Raw genomic sequence first — 22,942 nt, 5'->3', positions numbered from 1 at the left:
CTAAAATAATGTTTTAAAATATTATGCACTTGAACCACATCAATGCAGACCCTGACAAATTTTTAGAACGTAATGATATCTAAACATCACATTTTTGCTTCATACACTTCATCACACTTGCCTGTATTTGGGAAGCATGGAGGTCCATGGTGATTATGTGATCTGCGCCTGCCACAGAGAGCATGTTAGCCACCAGCTTAGCAGAAATTGGAGCACGACTCTACACACAAAAAAAATACTTTTTTAAAAAAGAAACTCAATTGTGACATTGGTGCTACGTTTTGTTTTTGCACTAAGCCATTTGAACATCAATAACAGATAGCAAGTATGTGTGTATTATTGCTAATGAGGAGTGCTAGGTGCATAATGCAGAACACAACTTAAGTGTGCAACAGAACTCATACTATGGAAGCCATTTGATTTGCTAAATGAGGAGAAGAAAACGATTTTCCAGATTGAAACCAACTGACAGAATGTTCCAGACACATGCATAATTTCTCAAACTTAAGTGCTAACAAGACAGTTCTAAAACCCAATGGTAGATTATTTATCTACAAATTGATAGGTTTCCATGGTTGTTAAAAATAGGCCATCTTTAAATGGTTTGTACTCGAATGGACCCTGCATGTTTCACCTTCATAACCAGAAATGAGGTTATATCCCACTCTAAATTGGTTAGTCATAAAGAGATCATTACTGTTAGAAGGCTTAGTTACTTACCTGTAATCCTAGTTCTCTTCCAGGGGTATCCTCATCAAAGTCATAAGCATTAGAATATTCCCGCCCATGCGCGGGACCCCGGAAACTCTATATTATATATATATATATATATATATATATATATTCCACCACTACCTTCACAGGTAAATGAAAACGCACTCGAAGAATTTCTCCTTTCACAGTTGTTTATTGCACCCTCGCTCTTGCAGTTACCAACGTGTTTCACCGCCAACAGACGGCTTGATCACGGTCAATCCTACTTCTCTCCCAACCACCTATGACTAGTGGCACAGACACGCATAGATATATATAAATATAATATATCCGGAAAATCAAACTGGCGAAGATTTTTGAGGAAAACCAAGAAATGTCGAACTATGCTAAGAGGAGAAAGGAAAAGCAACCGGAAATGAATATGGAAGCACAAGGACTTACAACAAGTAACTTACCGGCACTTATGACACTTGTAAATCTTGATAACATGGATGACAGTGACGCGATCCCTGAAGAAGTTGCCTGCCCTCAAATAGGAGCCGGCCTCAGTGGAAAAAAAACACAGTCTAAATTTTATCCACAATTACCTCAAGGCAATAAGATTGACCTCTTTCAGGAGGCGGTAATCCAGGACATCTACAAAATTAAGGGCAAGAAATATCGTGACAATCTGAAAATGGAAGAAAGGGCTGCCCTAAAAAACCTCATGGAGGATCACAAAATAACAATAAAAATGGCCGATAAGGGTGGAAACATCGTTATTTTAGACACAAAAGATTACATTACCGAAGCCCACTCTCAGTTGAGAAACAAACTATACTACAGAAAACTAGAACAAAACCCTACTCTAATTTTCAAATCAAATTTGGATAAGAAAATAATGGATTGGTCCAGGGAAAATCTAATTGACGCGGATGAAAGTACATTTTTAACAACAAAACATCCGGTAACAGCAACCATTTATTTCCTACCCAAAGTTCATAAGAACCCACTAAAACCACCAGGGAGACCGATTGTTTCGGCAAAGGGCTCGCTCATGGAACCTGTGGCGAACTACATCGATTACTTCCTCATGCCATTCGTTCTGAATTTGAGTTCATACCTAAGGGATACTGGTGATCTCCTGAAAAACCTTCAAGATCTATCATGGCAACCCACCTACATGTTAATAACAATGGACGTAGTCGCCTTGTATTCTAACATTGAGCATAGCATTGGAATAAAGGCATGTGCGTTCTTTCTTAAAGAAAGAAATATACAATTCAACAGTCATAATGAAATGCTTTTGGACATGATTGAGTTATGCCTCACTCAAAATATCTTTCTCTTCGGGGAAGAAGTGTACCAGCAAGTCAAAGGATGTGCGATGGGGTTCTCCTTTAGTCCAGCCTTTGCATGTCTCACAATGGGATGGTGGGAGCAACAAGTGGCCTGGCATCCGGACAATGACCATCATGTAACGAAAATAGCGAAATGGCTAAGATACATTGATGATCTTTTGATAGTATGGGACGGAACAGCAGAGGAATTCGAGACCTATTTTAAAATACTGAACTCCACGGATACGAACTTAAGATTTACCTATGTAATCAGTCAGGAGGAAGTAACCTTCTTGGACACTAAAATCTATATCCATGGAAACAAAGTAGAGACTACGCTCTATAGGAAGGAAACCTCAACAAACGCAACCCTACATGCGGACAGCTTTCACCAAGTCTCAGTAAAAAACAATATCCCCTATGGGGAATTCTTGAGACTCCGTCGGATATGCTCAGAAGAAAAAGAGTGGACCACGAACAGTGGCGAGATGGCGAGAAGATTCGCCCGACGAGGGTACAAAAAAGGTGTCATCAAAAAATGCTGGACAAGAGCAAATGAGACAAAAAGGGAGGACACTTTGCAAATCAAACCTAAGAAACCCGAAAATCAAAAAGTGAGACTCATCATGGACCATTCAAAGGAATCAAAACAAATTGTGACTATCCTTAGGAAAAATTGGAGAACTTTGCATCTAGATGAGACCGTAGGAAAAATTATGGGAAAACATCCGGAGGTAACATACAGAAGAGCTACGAGTTTGAAAGATAAATTAGTGCACAGCCACCACCAAAACCCAGAAACTAAGAAAAAGGGCATCCAATGGCTAAAAACAAAAGGCTTTCAAAAATGTCAGCAATGCAAGGCATGTCAAATTGCGGTGAATAAAAAAGAAGTGACTTTACCCAACAAGAAAACTTGGGTGATCAAACAACTAATCAATTGCAAAACAGAATTCGTTGTGTATGTGATCGAATGCCCATGCGCATTAAAATACATTGGCAGCACAAAGAAGGAGCTAAAGCTGCGAATTTTGGAGCACATAAGAGCAACGGCGAATAAAGACAGAGCCAACGCCGTAGCAAAGCATATGGAAGCATCACACAACGGGGACCGGAAGCTTCTAAAATTCTATGCACTAGAAACCATTGTTCCTCATGTGAGAGGTGGGGACAGGGAACGCAAATTGAGATGCAGGGAATCTCGACAAATACTAAACTTCAGAACATTGCATCCGGAAGGTCTTAATCAGAGCAAAGAACTTTATGTTCATTTATAAACAATTTTGTAAATAAGAATCTGTGTAACTGCAGTATCGCAAGGGGAGACTTCATTTGTATATTTGTATATATGTAAAATAATTCGTTAGATTTCCAGGTAATGTCAATGGAACTCAGTAACAGCCTATAACACACAGGGGAATGGGTTGACAACGGTAGATTGCAATCATTTATTGGTTATACACATGGGAGAGTCATGCATAACATGAAATTGGCCTCAAGCCCACTGGAGGGCATGAAATAGGTTGAAATAGTAAACGTTAGCCCACTAGAGGGCGAGCGGGGTTTAATTATGTGTGGCATATTTGAAACCAAAAGAAATACACTGCAATGTGTGCGAAAATATATTGTTTTTGTTAACATATATATAGGATGCAAACTACATCACCCAGAATTCCCTAACATTGACATGCAAAAATGATAATCACGGGACTTTGCACAATGACACCTTATAGGTGGTTGGGAGAGAAGTAGGATTGACCGTGATCAAGCCGTCTGTTGGCGGTGAAACGCGTTGGTAACTGCAAGAGCGAGGGTGCAATAAACAACTGTGAAAGGAGAAATTCTTCGAGTGCGTTTTCATTTACCTGTGAAGGTAGTGGTGGAATGTGATTTCGGCAGGGCTCTGCCGAGGAAAACGCACCGGTGAGAGAGCGCCAGGGGTCACCTAAGCTGAGCCAAGTTGTGGAGATATATATATATATATATATATATATATATACACAAGCAATTGCAGCCAAATTCACAATAGAGCTGGATTATGCTGTAAAGAATTTCCATCATACATGAAACATATGCATTAGAAACATGAAAAACAACACCAAAGATTGTTTTGAAACTGTTTTAATGCTGAAAAAACAGTAGAAATTCTTATTATATCCTGAAAGCATAGGAAGCTCCCAGGCTGCATTGCAAACAAACAGTCTAAAAAGACTGAAAAGCTAACCTGTAGCTGCATGCTACAAAAAACTGACACCGTGCCTTTAAGGCACTCATCACCCCCAGTATCCCATCATGCCTCAGGGGTGACAGTTGGGTCAGTTGTTCTTTTCGGAGACTGAAAAACCATGGAAACAAATAGGTTAACAATATCTCCAAATTAATAAAGATCCTTTGCCCGGGGAGGCGGGAGGGTTGCTTATGACTTTGATGAGGATACCAATGGAAGAGAATTAGGATTACAGGTAAGTAACTAATCCTTCTCTTCCAGGGGATCCTCATTGTGAGAAGTTGGCCTGATATGCAGTGCTCACTATTCTAGTGATCACTATGTATCAGTCCAAACAACCCTTATTGATGATTGGTTGTAAGTCAACCTTATAGACCAGCTATCCTAGTAGCATGGATACGAGCAGTCTAAGGCTAAGACTCTAGAGGGCGTGTTAAGCCAGCTGTTTTACCATCACATTACCCCTTGAACACCAAGTGAAAGGACACCACACAAGTTGTTATGAAAATAAACAGATATTTATTTATAACAAGACTACCCTGAACTCTTTACGAGTCAGGGAGCTAAGCACATAACAAAACTCTTAAGAAAATACTTTAAGTCGCACAATTTACACAAATGCCCTAGGGGCACGAAAAACCATATATTACAAAAGTGGAATGCGAACTACTAGCAGGTAAGTAACTATTCTCATAGACTTTAGAAACGCTAGTCCTACAATGCTAGACACTTAGATTAGTTGCAGGAGGCCTGTGGACGTCGTGTGCAGAGTGGGAACTCTCACGCGTAAGGCGGGAAAAAGTCTATGGAAGCTAGTAGTCACAAAGTTACTGTTCTCGGGCGAACCCGACTAGGTGGGTCGAAAACGGGGGTGGATCCGAACACTTAGGGTGTTGGACTATGCTGAAGCACCGGAGTACTTGGTTTACCTAGCCCAGGGGCTGCGGCTGCATAGGGTTGAAGTTGCGTCGGAAACCCACGTTGAAGAACCAGGAGCCTGAAGAAAGAGTTGCTGGCAGGCGGCCAGTGAAGAGAGTTCGTGGTGATCCAAGCCTGGATCAGGGAAGAAGAAGACCTGAAAGCAGAGGGGACCAAGTTCTGAATCACTAGCCAGTGATTTAGGTGGGCACCAGAGTGGCACCGGACGAAGTCACCTCGACCAGGTGAGTGGGCGCTGCTGGGCTCTGCAGTCTCTCGGACCAGGAGGCGTTGTCGGCGACCAGGATGGAGGTGCGAGCTGTCCCACGAAGGTATCTGCTGCTGACGTCGCTGGACCCAGGATTGGGCAACAAGTCTTGGTAAATGCAAGGCCCACGCGGTGGACCTAAGATGGCGTCTTGGGTGGACCAGGAGGGTCCAGGGTGCTCCTCTGTTGGAGGGGAGCAAGGGCTAGTCTGGAGCAACCAGACCAGCAGTAGTTGTCGTCGTGGAGCGTCGTGAAGGGGCCACTAGCCAACGGGCAAGTGACCTGGACAACGCGGTGGGCAGCAAAGAGCAGAAGGGCCCCACGCAGATCTCGTGGATGCAGGGGGGCTGAACTTCGGTGCTGGAGCTGCTCAGGGTCGGGGCTTCTCTTACCCCAAAGCACTCAGTCGAGGGTCACTCGGGAGTCGTGCTGGACAAGCGTCGTGCAGTTCTGAAGATGGCCGGTCCCTCGAGGTCTCGTCGCACCCACGGATCACAGCTGGGCTGATGATGTAGGTTGAGGTCAGAGGTGCCAGGGAAGCCGGTTCTCGTCGTGCTGGAGCAGTCTTGATCCGAAAGAGAGACTGGCAACAAACCGCGATACTTGGTTGGTGCCTGCTGCTGCAGGGTGACTACTCCTTAGTCACAAGGGAGAAATCTTGAGAAGAGTCTTGAGTTCCTTCTTGCAGAAAGTAGTTTCAGGATTCAAAGATGATCTGATTTGGAAGGGGGCCAGTTCCTACCTTTATCCTGAAAAAGGGGGCTGGCAAGCAACTAGGTCCTGCCCTATGGGTGGGACCAGGAGGGGGGTGGTTACACCCCTCTCCTTTGGCGGGCTTTCCCCAGATCATGGGCTGGAGTGCCCCTGGAACTGGTTCAAGCCGGCCTATGCACAGTGAGCACCGGGGTGCCACTTGCAGTCACCTTCCTCTAAAGCCCTGCCTACCTAGGATACACAAAATCCTGTCTGGGACGGTGCTGGCACCGCCCCTGACAGGAAACCCTTTGTCCTTGCCTCCTGCTCTGTGTGGACTCCCAGCAGCAGGAGGGCAGACTTGTGTCTCGGTGGCAGCATCCATTTTGTGGAGCTAAGGCTATGTCTGACTTTAACCCGGGTTACAGGTTACATACATGTCGTGTCGTGTCCCTCTAGAAGGGTGGAATGCTAACCCCGTCGCCAGAATTGGCAAGGGGTTAGTATTCCAATTCGTATGACACCTTACTCGACATGTTTTGATAAAGCGATACCAGAGTTGGCATATAACCGCGAGGATTATAATGCACTTAAGAGTATATGGTATGCGATATCATGGAAACGGCTAAGGGATGGATCCCGAAAGCCGCAGACAGGCTCAGCTCATGCCAGAGCACTATCTCACACGATTCCAAGCACTCTGCCTTCAGGATTGTCAAGGCCTGCCATAGGAGTGACTGATAGGAGATCTGTGTGTCCATTTTAGGTTTAGATATAGGAATACTATATCTAAAGCAAAGGGTGAGTACACCACCTTGCCCCCAGCTGTCAAGCAGCCAGTTGTGTCTGTTTGGTTAGTCAGTCCAGGGGTGGCATAATACATGCTGCAGCCCCTGGGAGACTTCTGGGTGCACCTCAGCCCTGGGTACAGGGACTTAGAGAGGGCCCAGTGCCAATTCAGTACCTGGGTACAATTTGGAATAGAGAGAACAGCTAGGCTGTGGGTCTGATTAGCAGGCCCACAGCCAGGGAAAGTCGTAAACCAGTGAAGCAAAAAGCAAAAATCTGGGTGATCATAGGATTGCAGACCCTACTCTCCTACACTTATCAATAGTCATAAGCATTAGAATAGAATAGCGAGCCTCACCTCATCTCCCTGCGGGCAAAGGAGTAACAATACAGTAATAACATTACTAAGCCTAGAAAGGCTACCCAAATAGATTCCTCAAAGAAGCTTGCCCAACTTGACTATCAGTCCTGGAATCAGATTCTAGACAGTAATGCCTTGTAAAGGTATGAACTGATCTCCAGGTTGCAGCCTTGCAAATCTCTGACATAGGGACATCATGCAGGAAAGCTACTGTGGCCGCTTTCCCCCTAGTAGAGTGTGCTTTAGGTGACAAAAGTAAGGGCTTGCCTGCAAGCTGATAAGCCAATTTAATACAGGAGACGATCCATCTGGAGATGGATCTCTTGGCAGCTGGGAAGCCCGTTCTCAGTGGACCGTAGTTGATAAACAATTGGTCTGTCTTCCTACTCTCTTTGGTCTTTTCAAATAAAATTTAAGGACTCTTTTGAGATCTAAAGAGTGCAGCGAAGGCTCAGCCGGGGTCGTAGGGTTTGGAAAAAAGGAAGGAAGAGAAATAGACTGACTTATATGAAAATCAGAGACAACCTTAGGTAAAAAGGATGGATGTGCCCTTAAGACTACTCTGTTGTGATGGAAAACAATGTAGGGTTCGTTTGTACATAGCGCTTGTATCTCACTTACTCCGCGCGCTGATGTAATTGCAACTAGAAAAGCGGCCTTCCACGATAGGTGTTGCAAGGAAGCTCTGTGGATGGTTTCAAAGGGGGGGTGGCATCAACTTAGACAACACTAGGTTTAATTCCCACGGAGAAGGGTTTCTAACAGGGGGGTACACTTTCTTCAACCCCTATAAGAAGTCCTTGACCACCTCCATCTGGAAGGAGGAGGGCTGAGTAGGAGACTTCCTATAAGCCGTAAGGGCCGAGAGGTGCACCCTGATCGAAGCATATTTAAGACCAGATCTTGCTAGGTACAACAGGTAAGGCAGAATCACATCCTCCTGTGCTGATGAGGCATCAAAGTGACGTTCTCTGCACCAAAGAAAAAACCTCTTCCACTTAAGATGTTCCCACCAGAAGGTTGCGAGGGTGAGTCCACCATTTGATGGAGGTCGTCGTCACCTGGGAAAGATAGATCCGGTCTTCCCAGAGCCCCGTCGACTGATCCCATTGATCCTCCAGAGCCTGCTGCAAAGGTCGCATCCTCAGCCTGTCGTGAGGAATCCGGAAGATGCAGGACGCCATGGAACCCAGCAGAGACGCTACTTGACGTGCTGTTGGATTCTGGGACTGTAGTAGAAGTCTGCACTTCTGCTGCATAGAAAATAGTCTCTCCTCTGAAGGATAAACTGTTCCCAATTTTGTATCCAGAACGGAGCCCAGGTAGTGAATGGATTGGGTCGGTAGCTGTACTGACTTCTCCATGTTGACGTGGAGGCCGAGCCTGTGCAATTGTAGCAGGCAAAGGTGGAAGTCCTTCTCTACCCGTTGAGGAGATGGGCCTTTTAGGGGCCAGTCGTCTAGGTAGGGATAGACGAAAAGTCATTTTTTGTGCAGGAAGGCTGCCACCACTGCCATGCATTTGGTGAAGACTCTCGGCGCTGACTTTAGCCCGAAAGGCAGGACCCTGTACTGGTAGTGTGTGCTGCCCACCAGAAACCTTAAGAACTTCCGATGTCGCATGGCAATTGGAATGTGGAAGTAGGCATCTTGCAAGTCCATCGAACACATCCAATCTCCTACTTGCAGATGTGGACATATTTGGTGAAGAGCAAGCATGCATAACTTCTCCTTTACTATGTTCTTGTTCAGAACACGAAGATCCAGGATAGGACGGAACTTGTTTTCCTGATCCTTTTTGGGGACAATAAAGTATCTGGAGTAGACTCCTTTTCCCCTTTGTGAGGGAGGCACCTCTTCTATAGCTCGTTTTTGGAGAAGAGCCTTCACCTCTTTTCTGAGCAGATCGAGTTGGTGCGGACGAGATTTCTTTGAAGGAATGTCCTGTTGAGGCGCATGGAAACGAAGAGCATATCCATTGCGCAGTGTATTCAGCACCCACCGATCGTTCGTGATGCTGCCCCACTCTGCCAGATGTTTTGAAACCCTTCCTCCCACTGGAGTGGACAACGGCGCTAGAGGAAGCCAGTTCTCATTGTATTCCTCCTCTCGTCGAGGTAGAGGACTGCTGGTGACCTCCTCTACCTCGGCTGGCTTTACCACCCCGAAACTGGGTTTTGCCCTGGGTCTTGTTTTAGGACCACTGAGGGGTTTGAACCCTCTGTTGAGCCCCTCTGCCTCTGTTGGTATTGAAACGGCGTTTAAACTCTTTTTTTCTAAGCCGACTGCCTTGACGGTGTCGAGCTCGGCTTTCATCCGACTCATCTCGTCGTCCGTGTGCTGGCCAAAGAGATGTTCCGGTAAACGGGAGGTTCAGAATGCGCTGTTGCGCATCGGGCTTGAGGCCGGTCAGGCGCAGCCACGATGAACATCTGGCACATACCCCATGGGCATATGTATGTCCCGCCAGTATTGCTCCATGTGCAGCAGTGCTAATTATCTGGTTAGCCACCAGACTTCCTTCCGTCAGGGTCTCCTCGAAGTCTTGTTGGTCCTCCTTAGGCAATTTTGATTTAAAACGCTCCATTGAGTCCCATAAGGCTCTATCGTACCTGCCTAAAAGCGCAGCCGCGCTAGAAACCTTCAGCGTCGAAGCGGCAGAACTGCAGACCTTGCGGCCCCACGAGTCTTGCAACTTGCTGTCCTTATCAGGAGGAGCTGAGGAGGCGGGAGAGACAGAGTGGGTTTTTTGTGCCGCCTCCACGACTACTGAGTCGGCAGGCGGGTCCGCTTTCACAAAGATCGGGTCAGAGGGTGCGGCCTTATACTTCTTTTGGATGCGCGCCGGCACCGCTTTTGCCGATGCTGGAGCCAGGAACACGATTCAGAAAAGGGGGTGGTGATGAACAGAGTGTCTGAATTAAGCAGACCACTCTTACCCAGTCCAAAGATCAGGGCTTGATCCATCACCGTTATTTAGCTTACTGCCCCATCCCAGCTCAGAACCTGGCTATATGGAAATTAGTCTGTCCCTGGCCCAGTGCATCATGGGAACAGGGCAGACCAAACTACCAAGCCAATTCTTGACCAGAAAGGAGACAAGCTTCCGGGGACTGGTTTCTGCCATTCCAGGCGTCGTCGGCCCGGCTTGCTTGAATCCTGATGGAGCAGTGAGCAAGGGACTCATGTCTGAGTATACCCTTCCACGCTTATGGTGGACAAAATGATTCAGGATAGGGGGTGGTGATGAACAGAGTGTCTGAATTAAGCAGACCACTCTTACCCAGTCCAAAGATCAGGGCTTGATCCATCACCGTTATTTAGCTCACTGCCCCATCCAGGAGCCAGGAACACATCATTGACAGGATCCATGATCCCTGGGACCAACGGTAGCACTGGACGAGACCCCGACTTTTGGTGAAGAGTCTCAAAGATCACTGTCGTGGAGACCTGTGGCACAGACAGCTCGATCTTTAATTTCAGTGCACCCCTCTGTAGGACATCATGATAGGTGTTGATATCGTCCACCGGGGAAACCCTTGAGACAGGGCTATCAACCAAAGTGGGGGAGTAATCCCTTATGGAAGAGCGGGTAGAGGTGGTAGGAGAAGTAGCTGGTGGCAGAGCTCTCCTTTCGCGAGATCTTCTGGCAGGTACCTCCAGTCTAGGGGAACGATTGCGCCTCCTCTCGTGAGACCTCCCTGAGCGCTCTTCGCGTGCAAGGGAACGAGATGCAGCTCGCCTCACAGGCGATCTTTCTCTGCGCCTGGGAGGGCTGCGACTGTCTACTTCCTCGACCAGTCTTTGCAGAGGAGATCTGTGTACTGGGCCGACATATTCCTGCAGCCTTCTTGTAGCCCCCGAGTCTCGCCAACTGGGCAGAGGCATATTCCATCTAGGAGACAACTGTACACCATCAGTGGGAGGTCTGCGGGCAGGACTTCTAGATCTGCGGGCAGGACTTCTGGATCTTGACGGGGATCTGGAAGAACCAGAAGAGCGACGGGAGGCTGATTCAGTCACTAGGATCACTGAACCATCCCTGGATCTCGACCTAGCCCGTTCATGGTGTCTCGACGTCGACCTGGACCGTTCATGGCGCCTCGACGTCGAATGCTCTGAAGGCGCATGCCTAGACTCCGAGCGAAGATGACGTTGACCGGTGCTGCCCCACCGTCGACTGAGTCCTTTCCTTCGACGCCAACTCTCTCTGTGGCGCCGGTGGATCAGGCGATCTCGACGTCGTATGCCTCGACGGCGAACGGCGTGAGGAATGATGGTCGCTCGACGTCGAGCGGCGTTGTGTGGCTGACGACGGAGCTTCCTCTCTTGACTTCGAATGTCTACGTGACATCGCGGAGGGGTATTGGTTGCCCTCGACGCCGAACGTCAACGTGACGTCGACGAAGATCTCCTCCTCGATGCCTATCGACGGCGGAGGACTTGGGTCGCTCGACGTCTGTCGCTTAGCCTGCGACGACGGAGGTGAGCCAGCTCTCGACGCCGAACGTCTTGACGACGACGAAGGCTCCTTACCCCTCGACGCCGAACGTCGCCTGGTTGACGTCAGCGGAGGAGTCACTTCAACGCCGGTCGTCGCCTGGTTAACGACGGCGGAGGTGTAACGCCCCTCGACGCCGATCGTCGCCTGGTTGACGATGGCGGAGGGTCTTGACATCTCGACGACGGCATACCTGATCTTCTTGGCGGCGAGCCCGCCGTTGACGGTGATAAATGTAGTTTTTTCTAAGAATGACCCACCAGTTGCTCCTTTCTCAGCGCCGAGCCCGACGCTGAAGCTGCAGGACGAGAAGACTCACCCTTTGAAGGTTCTCTGGACCTTTTGGAGCTCTTCTTGGCTGGGGACCTCCCTCTAGAAGACCTATGGGCTAGGCCATAGACTCGAATTCTCTCCCTGTCTTTCAAAGTTCTTGATGACAGGGACTCACAGTGAGGGCAGGTCCTTGGGTCATGATCTTCAGGTAGGCATAGGATGCATACCTCATGGCTGTCAGTCTTTGCCTTCTTCTTGCCACAAGAAGGGCACTTGTCAAAAAGAGAAGGCATATCAAGATGGGATACTGGGGGTCATGAGTGCCTTAAAGGCACGGTGTCAGTTTTTTGCAGCATGCAGCTACAGGTTAGCTTTTCAGTCTTTTTAGACTGTGTGTTTGCAATGCAGCCTGGGAGCGTTCTATGCTTTCAGGATAGAATAAGAATTTGTACTGGTTTTTCAGCATTAAAACCGTTTCAAAACAATGTTTGGTGTTGTTTTTCATGTTTCTAATGCATATGTTTCATGTATGGTGGAAATTCTTTACCGCATAATCCAGCTCTATTGTGAATTTGGCTGCAATTGCTTATATATATATATATATATATATATATATATAATCCACCGCTCCAAAGGACACCGCAGATGCCGCACCCTTACGGAGAAAGAACGGACAACAGTCTCAGGTAGCAGATTGATATCTTTTTTTCTTTATTTATTTTGCATAAAGTGCAGCAGTAGTGCCCTAGACCGGACGCGTTTCGGCGACCCTGTCGCCTTGTTCACCGGAAATAACGAGTGTTTGCCATTACACACAACACAAGTTTAAAAAATGGCAATTCACCAATTGAAGCACTGAATTCTATACCATGTGACCATATTGTATGTTTGATAAACATAGTAGACAGACTAATTTTAAAACGTAGTGTTTTCGACCTCTCAGCATATTGCTGCAGGCCACACATTCTTACTGTTCAAATACAGTTTAGTATATGCTCACATTATTTCTCTCATAGATATACCAACCGATTCCGACTTTTGTATACTGTGACGATATTACAACAATATACATTTTATCCGTACAAATACTCCATAAATACAGTCATGGAAATCGTGGCTTCTCTGAGCTATATACACTAAATAACAGTCCATCTACATATTTTAAAAAAAGATGATTATATATACACATTGTCACTGGTTAAAACATCCAAAAAGTGCTAAAGTGTCAAAAAGTGCAAAGTGTAAAGTGCAAATCTAAAATACAATAGAATCCCCAGCCGGGGAGTCTAATACGGGACAGAACTAGCAGCAATACGGGACAGCATAACCATCAAAGCTTATATATTCATCATTTCATGATTCAACGTACTAAAGTGGCTAATGCTTATCCGCAACCTGACATCACGTTTGATCCTTAAGATCAAAATGCATAATAGTAATTTTGACGAAATACATATCTACATCTATATATATACACAATAAAACCAATATCTCAATACACAGTACAATATATCAAGGTTGCTGATGAGTGCCTGGTAAGATCCGATAGAAGCATAACCCTAAAAAAGGAGTCACGATAACATCAGATCTCCCCATGCTCTACCAACAGCAAAAAATCCCAATTTTCTGATGTTATCAAAGTGTACCTGTATAAAATTCATTTCATGTATATACATAAGTATTTCATAAAATGCAAAGCTTTCAAAACAGATCATATCATGGATTACACAAATAGTCTCACAGGTAATGGTACAGATCTTCGCAAATATTGAGGCCATTCGGGCTCTTAGTGTCTAACTCCAATATATATTTGGACTCCAACCTTCTAAGGGACTTGTCCCTATCACCACCCCTTCTGTTTATCGGCACACTGTCAATTACAAAATAAGACAAGACATTTAAATTGCCCCCATGTGCTGACTTCACATGTCTTGCCACTGGATATGACTGGTCAGAATTGACAGTCGCTCTGAGGTGTTGGAGAATCCGAGCCTGAACTGGTAACTTCGTACTACCAACATACCGGAGTCCGCATGTACAGGATAAAACATAGACTGCGAACTCTGTCTTGCAATTAAAGTTGCCTTTGATTCTTATTTCCTGATCATCAAAGGCACCTCGGTATGTTTTGGTGTTAACACCAAACTTGCAGGCTCTGCAGCTGCTGCATTTGAAGAAACCATACTTGGAGGACACCCAGTACTCTTTGTTCATAACCTCTGGGCTATTGTGAACTAAATCACATCTCATTGAATAAGCTTTGCGATATGTGATGTCAGGTTTAACGGGTAGAGTACTTCTTAATACACCATCAGTTAGAGCTATGGGCCATTGGGAATTTAGAATTCTTCTGATTGCTTGTGACTGTTTGCTGTAAGTAGTAATGAATCTACAGGAGGCTACTGGTGGGAGACTGTCCGTTGACACAGGTGTGTCCAATATCCTGACAGTCTGTTCACTTGCAACCGGAATCTTTGGTTGTAGCAAACTTATTCTGTCTATTGTGTTAACTTTGGATATTGCTACCTCCAGATTATGTTTTTTGTAGCCCCTGGCTAACAGTCTATTTCTAGCAATTTCTCGTGACTCTATCCAAGCCTGCTCAGTACTACATGCGCGTTTGATTCTTAAGAATTCGCCATAGGGCAGACTATCTATTGTATGGCGCGGATGAAAACTTGTCGCATGTAGAAGCGTGTTGCCAGCAGTTGGCTTTTGATATAGATTGGTGGTAATGGCCCCTTCCTGTATAGTGATTTTAATATCGAGAAAATTGGCCGTGTGTGTGCTGATATCACTGGTAAAGGCCAGATTGAGCTCGTTGTCATTGATAGTTTTGACAAAATTCAAGGCCTGTTCTATGCTCCCTCTCCACACGACAAAAATATCATCGATATATCGCCACATATGGGCTACATGTGTTTCATAAAGGGCCCTGTGTTGGCTCCTGAGGACATGCTCCTCCCACCAGCCCACATGAAGACATGCGTAGCTGGGGGAGAAGCATGCCCCCATTGCCACTCCACGTTTTTGTCTGTAAACTTTGTTGTCAAATAAAAACACATTATTATTCAGACATCGACCAATCATATCAATCAACATTTTGTTGTGCTGGTACATGCCCATGTTCCTTTGGTTAAGATAATACTGCACCGCATGCATACCGTCTTTATGATCTATGCACGTATAAAGTGCAGTGATATCTAGAGTCATAAGAATCATATCCTGGGTCCATTCAATGGCATTGATCTTTCGTAAGAAGTCTCTTGAGTCCTGTAAGTAAGTGGGCAAACTTGTAACGAATTCCTGCAAATAATAATCAACATATTTGGAAGTATTTTCAAAACAACTGTTTATGGCAGAGATGATGGGTCTGCCATGTAGGGGGTCCAGGCCTTTATGAACTTTGGGGATGAGGTAGAATAAGGGCAACACCGGATGCTCATTGTGTAAAAATTTTAAACTCCTCTTTTGTGATAAGCCCTTCTCTTTGCCATTGTAACAGCGAGATTTTATAATCATTGCTAATTCTGCGCACTGATATTCCATCGCTGCGTTCATAGCATATCGTGTCCTCCAATTGTCTAAAGGCCTCAGCTCGATATTTTGCTTTGTCCCACAAGACAATGTTACCCCCCTTGTCAGCATGGTTGATAACAACATTTTTCTGATCTTTTAATTTCTTCATTAGTTGAAAATACTCCCTTGATGTTTTACTGGCTCTTGTTTTAGATTTGCACGAATTTCTGTACAGAGTTTTTAATTCGTCATTTACCCTCTCATGGAAAATATCCAAGGCGTCACGAGGCATGATAGGAACAAATGATGATGGTGCTCTAAATGGGCTTTTTCCGGGCATTGCGATATTGATTTCCTCTTCTTGCGCCACACTTTGAGAGCACATAGTAGTGTCCTGATCATTTCTAAGCGCTAGGAGAGTTGCCAGGACCGGCATTGTTCCTGCTGTTAACTGGATGTTGGCACTTGGGACTGGTTGCGTGGCGCTTGTAGGTATGCGCCCTTGGTTCTTGATTAGGTAAAACTTTTGTAGTTTCAACTTCCTGATAAATTTATATATGTCCACCCGTGTCTGGACATAATTAAAGTTGCTTTCCGGACAAAAACTGAGGCCTAATGATAAAAGCTGGGTCTCAGCAGCGTTAAGTTCAATGTCTGTTAAATTGATGACAGTTGGTGTACTTGTGGGTACTTCTAATTGTGCCATGTTTTCTTCTTCTGGCGCCCTCTTCCCCCGACGTTTTGCGCATTTGCGCCTTTGTTTCCGCCGTCTGTTTTTGGTTTGCCTGTGGATTGTCCTGCTCTCGGTCGAAGAGTCTGGAGACGTTGTTCCCTGATAAAATCCAGCTCTTCTGCAAAGCTCACCGGCCCCAACAGAGTGAAGGATGAAGTTGACCCCCCAGAACTGCCATCTGAATCACAGTCTATGTTTTGACTTGTACTGCCTGTCATTACATTCGACATTGAACCTCCTTCCACACTTGTAGAGGGTAGTGTGTTAACTTGGGCTCCCGTTGTCTGTCCCATGGAGCGTGTGAGTGCTTTTTGTTTTTTAACGCTGTCATACTTACGAGAGAAGGTGAACACTTGACCTCTCTCGTAGTCGTTTTTGTCTCTTGCAAACTTCCAGATTTTACGTGTTTTGATGGTATCTTCCTGTTTATCAATGCGGTCGCGCATTTCCTTCATTAATTTGTCCACCATAGTTTTATTATCTTTTGTGGTGAGCTTATCCAAATCCTCTGTTAGCTTTTTGATTGCTTCTAAATCCACCTCCCGATCTATCTTAGCAAACTTAATGAGTAGGCAGACATTGCGCATAGACGCATCCAGATTGTTCTCCGCCCACTGTTTTAACAGTTCCGGATTCGGATTTTCAAAATTAGGCGCCAGCAAAATCCGTAGTCCTCTCGGTACTCGCCCTGCTTCGCGATACTTGTCGAGCGATTTAATCTCCCACCATTTCATCATTTCGCTCCTATGGTGTTTTTCAAGTTGTTTCATTACACTCCTTACATCCTCTTGGACGTTTGTTGACTCCTCGCCACGAGTCGGGCGTTCATCCACTGTTGGGAGATTTAAAAATAAATCCTCTGCCGTTCTGTCCCTGATGGCAAATATTTCCTCCATACTTGGGCACTACTGCTAATACTTGCACAAATATTCACTGTAATGGACCCACTGTTGTAAACGGGTCCCGTTATACACAATCCGCTATATATATATACACATACATATACATACATATATACATATATACATATATATACCACCAGTCACCGCCTCTTCCTAAAAGAAGGGTCCGACACATGCATTGAGGCTTTACCAGGTAAGATTTATTGCTGCCAAGTTGGAGGGCCCAAAAAATTAAAAAACACCTGGCAGACGCGTTTCGGCGTTTGCCTTATTCATTGCCAGCATTATGTTTTTGCGTTGTATTTTGCGTGGGCTGTTCACTGCCTAAAAAAACTCCCATTGGAGCTTGGTCGTTCCGATTTAGAGGCGCTGCTCTTGCCACCTCAGTTGCAGTGTTTGCTGTTGCTTTCTGGTAGTTGAAATTCCCACGCTAGCAAGTCCTCCGTACACTTCCCGCTGTTTGTAAAAGCTGACGTTCTCCATCTTGCGGACTCTGGTACAGTGACCGGTCCGGGCATACGATAATGCCCCAGCATACACCAGCAATTGAGTTCGCCCACTTTTCACCACGGGAAACATGGCAGCAATCGTCTCCCAGCAATATATATATATCCAACAAGTGCAACCTCCCAGGCTCCAACCGTAGCGACCCAGGAAATCACGCAGATCCAATGCAGCTTTTTGTACAGGCACAAATTTATTTACGAGCTGAACCAAAAAATCTGACGCGTTTCGGGCATCCGCCCTTGCTCACAGATAGTCAGTGTTGGATATGGCCACATTTAAATATCCTGTGCATCACAGTGAAAGTGCATTTTTTTTCGTTTTTTTACTCAGTACCACGTGATAACTGAAAGAGAGGACAAACTACCAATACTGCATCTTGTAGTCTGTTTTCCGACCATTTACAAATTCATATACCGGAAATAAAGTACAGTTCATGGTTGAAATCCAAGCATAATGTGACAATGAAAAAAACTATTTTATATATATATATAGTTCATAAAAATAATAATGGAAAAGAAATCAATGCATAAAATGCTTGCATTCCATTATATCAAATATTAACAGTCAATGCCCCAGCATATAAAGATCAATATCACAGTGCAAAAATACGCAATAAAGTGCATAGTGCGTAGTTTAAAATCTATGTCTATATAGATGCAATCAAATGGCAAATGTTTGTGCAAAATACGCAATATTGTAAACATCTCGTATTGCATCTATTCATAATATGTGCAAATCCACGCTGTTTGTAAACATATGACTCATAGCAGCATATTGATAGGGCAAGGACTATATAATATAGAAAGTCACACATTATTAATATCACAAATCCGGAATATATTTTAGGGAAAAACATCAAATGCCTCTTGTCTATGTCCTCAAAAAACTAGTGTTGCCCCAAAAGGAATAATAATCTAAAATGATATAATTGCAAACCACCTTGAATCACTATCAATATCAGAAAAAAGATTTAAGTGCATAAACCAAACAAGGAGATTTTAAAATTAATCATGTGTGGGGATGGGCGGCAGCCCACCAAGACTCTATTGTCAAAGCAGTTTTACGAACGGCCAGTACAGGACTTAATTACAGAAACACATGTAAATCCTCTGTATTGTTTAGTCCATTAGGGGATCTGCTATCCAGCTCAAGAATATATTGGGATTCCATCCTTCTTAGCATCTTATCCCTATCTCCGCCCCTTTTTGGTTTTTCTATTGCAGAGATAACATAATAAAACAGGCACTCCAAATTATTGTTATGAACAGCCCTGAAGTGCCTGGCCACCGGGTAAGCTGAGTCATTATTTACGATGGCTCGTAAGTGCTGAAGGATTCTAACATGCACCGGCTGTCGTGTACTTCCGACATATCTCAACGCGCATGTGCAAGTTAGAACATAGATAGCAAATTCCGTTTTGCAATTGTATTGACCCATGATCTGAATTGGGTCGGGACTAAATGGCGTATAATACTGCCGTGTACTTTTACCAAATTTGCAGGCCCTGCAGGAGGTGCAGCGTTTAAAACCTGATCTAGATTTCATCCATTCCTGTTTTTTCCTGAGTTCTGGGAAGTCATGGCAGATATGGGACTTGAGTGAGGGACCCTTCCTGAAGGTCACAACAGGTGCATCTGAGAGTTGAGGTTTGAGTACTGGATCAGTTTTAAGGACTGGCCATCTCTTGGTTACAATAGATCTTATTTGTCTGGCCTGCCTGCTGTATGAGGTTATGAACCTGGTCGTGATATTTTCATCCAACGTTTCCGAAGGCTCCCCAGTGTTTTTTGTCTCCATTAAAGAAGCACGGGATCTGCATTTGGTTTTTCCACTGCTGCTTTTAACACTGATTCACGATAACCTCTTTCTCGAAACCTGTTCAATGCTTCATCAGTACAGATTTTAAGATCAGATTCTGTACTGCAGATTCTCTTAATTCTTAGGAGCTCACCCAAAGGGATATTATCAACCACATGTCGTGGATGCGCACTGCTGGCATGAAGAATACTGTTGCCAGCAGTGCTTTTCCGGTGTAGTTTCGTGGCTATTTGACCATTATCGATGAAGACTTTCACATCTAAAAAGTCAGCTTCACTGTCACTGATTGAACTCGTGAATTTAAGATTTTCATTGTTGATATTGATAGAATTAATAAACATTTCTGCACTGTCATGATCTCCCTGCCATAACACAAAAACGTCATCAATATAACGGAGCCAAAGCAAAACATGATCAGAGAAAACTTTGGCGTGTTGACGCCTGAGGACCTGCTCCTCCCACCAGCCCACGTGTAAACACGCGTAGCTGGGAGAGAAACAGGCCCCCATGGCAACTCTTTACAGCATAATCCAGCTCTATTGTGAATTTGGCTGCAATTGCATATATATATATATATATATTCACTGAAAAAACCATAGGTTAGAGACCATATATAGTTAGCTGGACATTTTATTGACATAAAACCAATGAAATTCCATATATAGTTAGTTGCACTAACTATATATCGCGCACCCGCAATCCACTGCTGATGTCACATATTACATCATTCATGACATGGTCAGTGACATCACTGATGACATCTCAAATGACATCACTGATGACATCACTGATGACATCACTGATGACATCACTGATGACATCACTGATGACATCACTGATGACATCATCTAGTCTCTGTGTGTTTTTGTAAAGTTTAAATATGTTTTACATATTGAAGAATGAGTGGATGTATGGAAGACTGAGTGTGTGTGTGGCTGGCTGGGAGGTGTGTGACTGCATATCAATGTGTACTTGTATCAGTGATTGTATAAGAGAGTAAGTATGTGTTAGTATATGTGTGAAAAGTATGGTGTTCTGTGTTTAACTGTATAGATGAGGAAATCGAAGTGTGATTGATTCTTCACAGGACTGACTAGGTGTACGAGTGCATATGATAGTGTTGTAATAATGAGTGACTGTATGTATGAGTGATTGTATGGGTGAATGAGTGAGTGTGTGTAGACGTAGGAATCAGTGAGTGCGTATGTAGTAACTGGTATTGGTGTGTCATGATGTCATCAGTGATGTCATTTGAGATGTCATTTGAGATGTCATTTGAGATGTCATCAGTGATGTCATCAGTGATGTCACTGACCATGTCATGAATTATGTAATATGTGACATCATCAGCAGTGGATTGCGGGTGCGCGATATATAGTTAGTGCAACTAACTACATATGGAATTTCATTGGTTTTATGTCAATAAAATGTCCAGCTAACTATATATGGTCTCTAACCTATGGTTTTTTCAGTGAATTTTCAAGGTTTTGTAAATGCAAATTCCTAACTATATATGGTCTATAACCTATGGTTTTTTCAGTGAATTTCATTGGTTTTTTAAAAGCTAATATCTATAGCTGTAAAATATATTCTTTATTACGTGACGTATCACGTAGCCACGTGAGACGCCTCATGACGCGTCGCATAACCGTGACGTATCGGCTCTGCAGCGCAAACAAAACCCGTAACGTAAGCGTGCCGGAGCACGCTTAAAGATATATATATTTTTTTTAACCTTAATTAGACAAAATCCACACGTGCACATATCTTGAGGCCTTGCAAAGGCACATCAAACAAACAGTCCCTACAATTTTGCCAAGTTTGCTGGAAATCTATTCCCTTACTTTTTTTTTTACTGTTTCTCTTGGTTTTCCCCTTGTTACGCTTACCGGGACGCTACCCGGTACGCGAACCGGACGCTCCAAAAACACAAGATGGCGGACTCCCGTTACGCTGCCGGTTAGCTGCCCGGTTCGCGTACCGGGAAGCGCCTCTACCGCGAAAAATCGCGGGGGACTTTAATATCCCCCTCATCAATCCTAGGGGGTCAGGAGTGGTCTACCTTGCCCCCTTTCCTTCATTTCCCCCTTCGTTTTTCACCACATCTTGTCTCTCGATCGTACCGAGAGACAAGATGGCGGCCGCTCCGGACTGCTTAGAATGTTGACAGACACCGGAGAGCCAATCAGCTTCGCTTCGCGAAGTTCCGTTACGCGTCAGGTACGCGAACCGGGGCGCTAACCGGAGCGCTGTCACAGATATATATATTTTTTTAAACGTTAATTTCTCAAAATCCACTGGAGCACATATATTGAGACATAGCAAAGGCACGTCGGGCAAACCATATCTACAATTTTGCCAAGTTTCATGTAAATCTATTCAGCCGTTCGAGCTAAAAGTGAGTCCAACCGCCCTATGGAAAAATGAATGGGAAAAACGCGTTTTGGGACCCCCCTTTTTTCTCGGCCCCCCTTGACGAAACCCCCCCCAAATTTTCAGGGGCTGCTCAGAAACAAAATGTGCCCTTTTCCTGAAAATTTCAGCCAATTCCTTCCACAAACGCCAAAGTTATCAGACATAGAATTTTCAGAAATCCCATAGAGAAAAAATCCTAACTATATATACCCACTGGCTATCGCCAGTAGGTAATATACATATATAAACATATATAATCTGCATATCTATATAAATATAAATGCATGCATACATATACATATATGCATACATATGCATGTTATTTACATGAAAGTTTTAAAAACACTAATAAAAGCAAAGCTAAAAAGCCACCTCATTACAAACAGAATGGCTTTAACTTAAACGAGGGCGAGATCTATTGCATTTTCAATGCTTGTTTACTTTGGTTCTATCAAGAAGGCATTCAGATGTGTCACACATTTGCCATAAATTCTGAATGTTAGCACTCTAGTTGCTCATTAGATCACTGTAGTAAAGCTAGTGCTCACCAGGGAAGTCTGCTGCTAATCATGGTTTGCAGCCATTTTCCCGCATTTTTTATCCCGCAGACTTTCAGTCCGCATACCATTATCCCGCAAGGTCATTGACCTCGCATACCATTATCCCGCATTTTTTCAAAACGCATGTGCATTTATCGCGCATGCCTTTACAAAGAATTACGTTTTAAAGGCATGTATGGTAAATGCATTTGCGTTGTGAAAACCACGATGACGAGAGAGGTAAGTGGGTTTGTGTTAATTTTTTCGTGGGTTAGTGATCGTGTAGTGTAGAGTTGTGGTGGTTGTTTAGTGTAGGGTCATGCTGGGGGTAGTGTTTTAGGGTTTAGGGTTGTGTTGTAGTGTTTGCGTAGTGTAGGGTCATGCTGGGGTGTAGTGTTTTAGGGTTTTGGGTAGTGTTGTAGTGTTTGCGTAGTGTACGGTCATGCT

General features: G+C 44.5%; 1 protein-coding gene across 1 annotated transcript in view; it reads right to left on the bottom strand.

The window, feature by feature from the left end:
- The window catches only part of LOC144829340 (ribose-phosphate pyrophosphokinase 1), a 183,895-nt gene that overhangs the window by 100,539 nt on the left and 60,414 nt on the right, over positions 1-22,942 (bottom strand). Inside the window, exon 3 of the mRNA XM_078688393.1 lies at positions 122-220. Coding sequence (XP_078544519.1) covers positions 122-220 — 99 coding nt within the window. The remainder of the gene's footprint in view (positions 1-121; positions 221-22,942) is intronic.

Source organism: Lissotriton helveticus, chromosome 4_1 (genome assembly GCF_964261635.1).
Source record: "Lissotriton helveticus chromosome 4_1, aLisHel1.1, whole genome shotgun sequence".
Taxonomy (NCBI): domain Eukaryota; kingdom Metazoa; phylum Chordata; class Amphibia; order Caudata; family Salamandridae; genus Lissotriton; species Lissotriton helveticus.
Note: the sequence above shows the minus strand (reverse complement) of the source record. Positions and strands in the feature narration are given on the sequence as shown.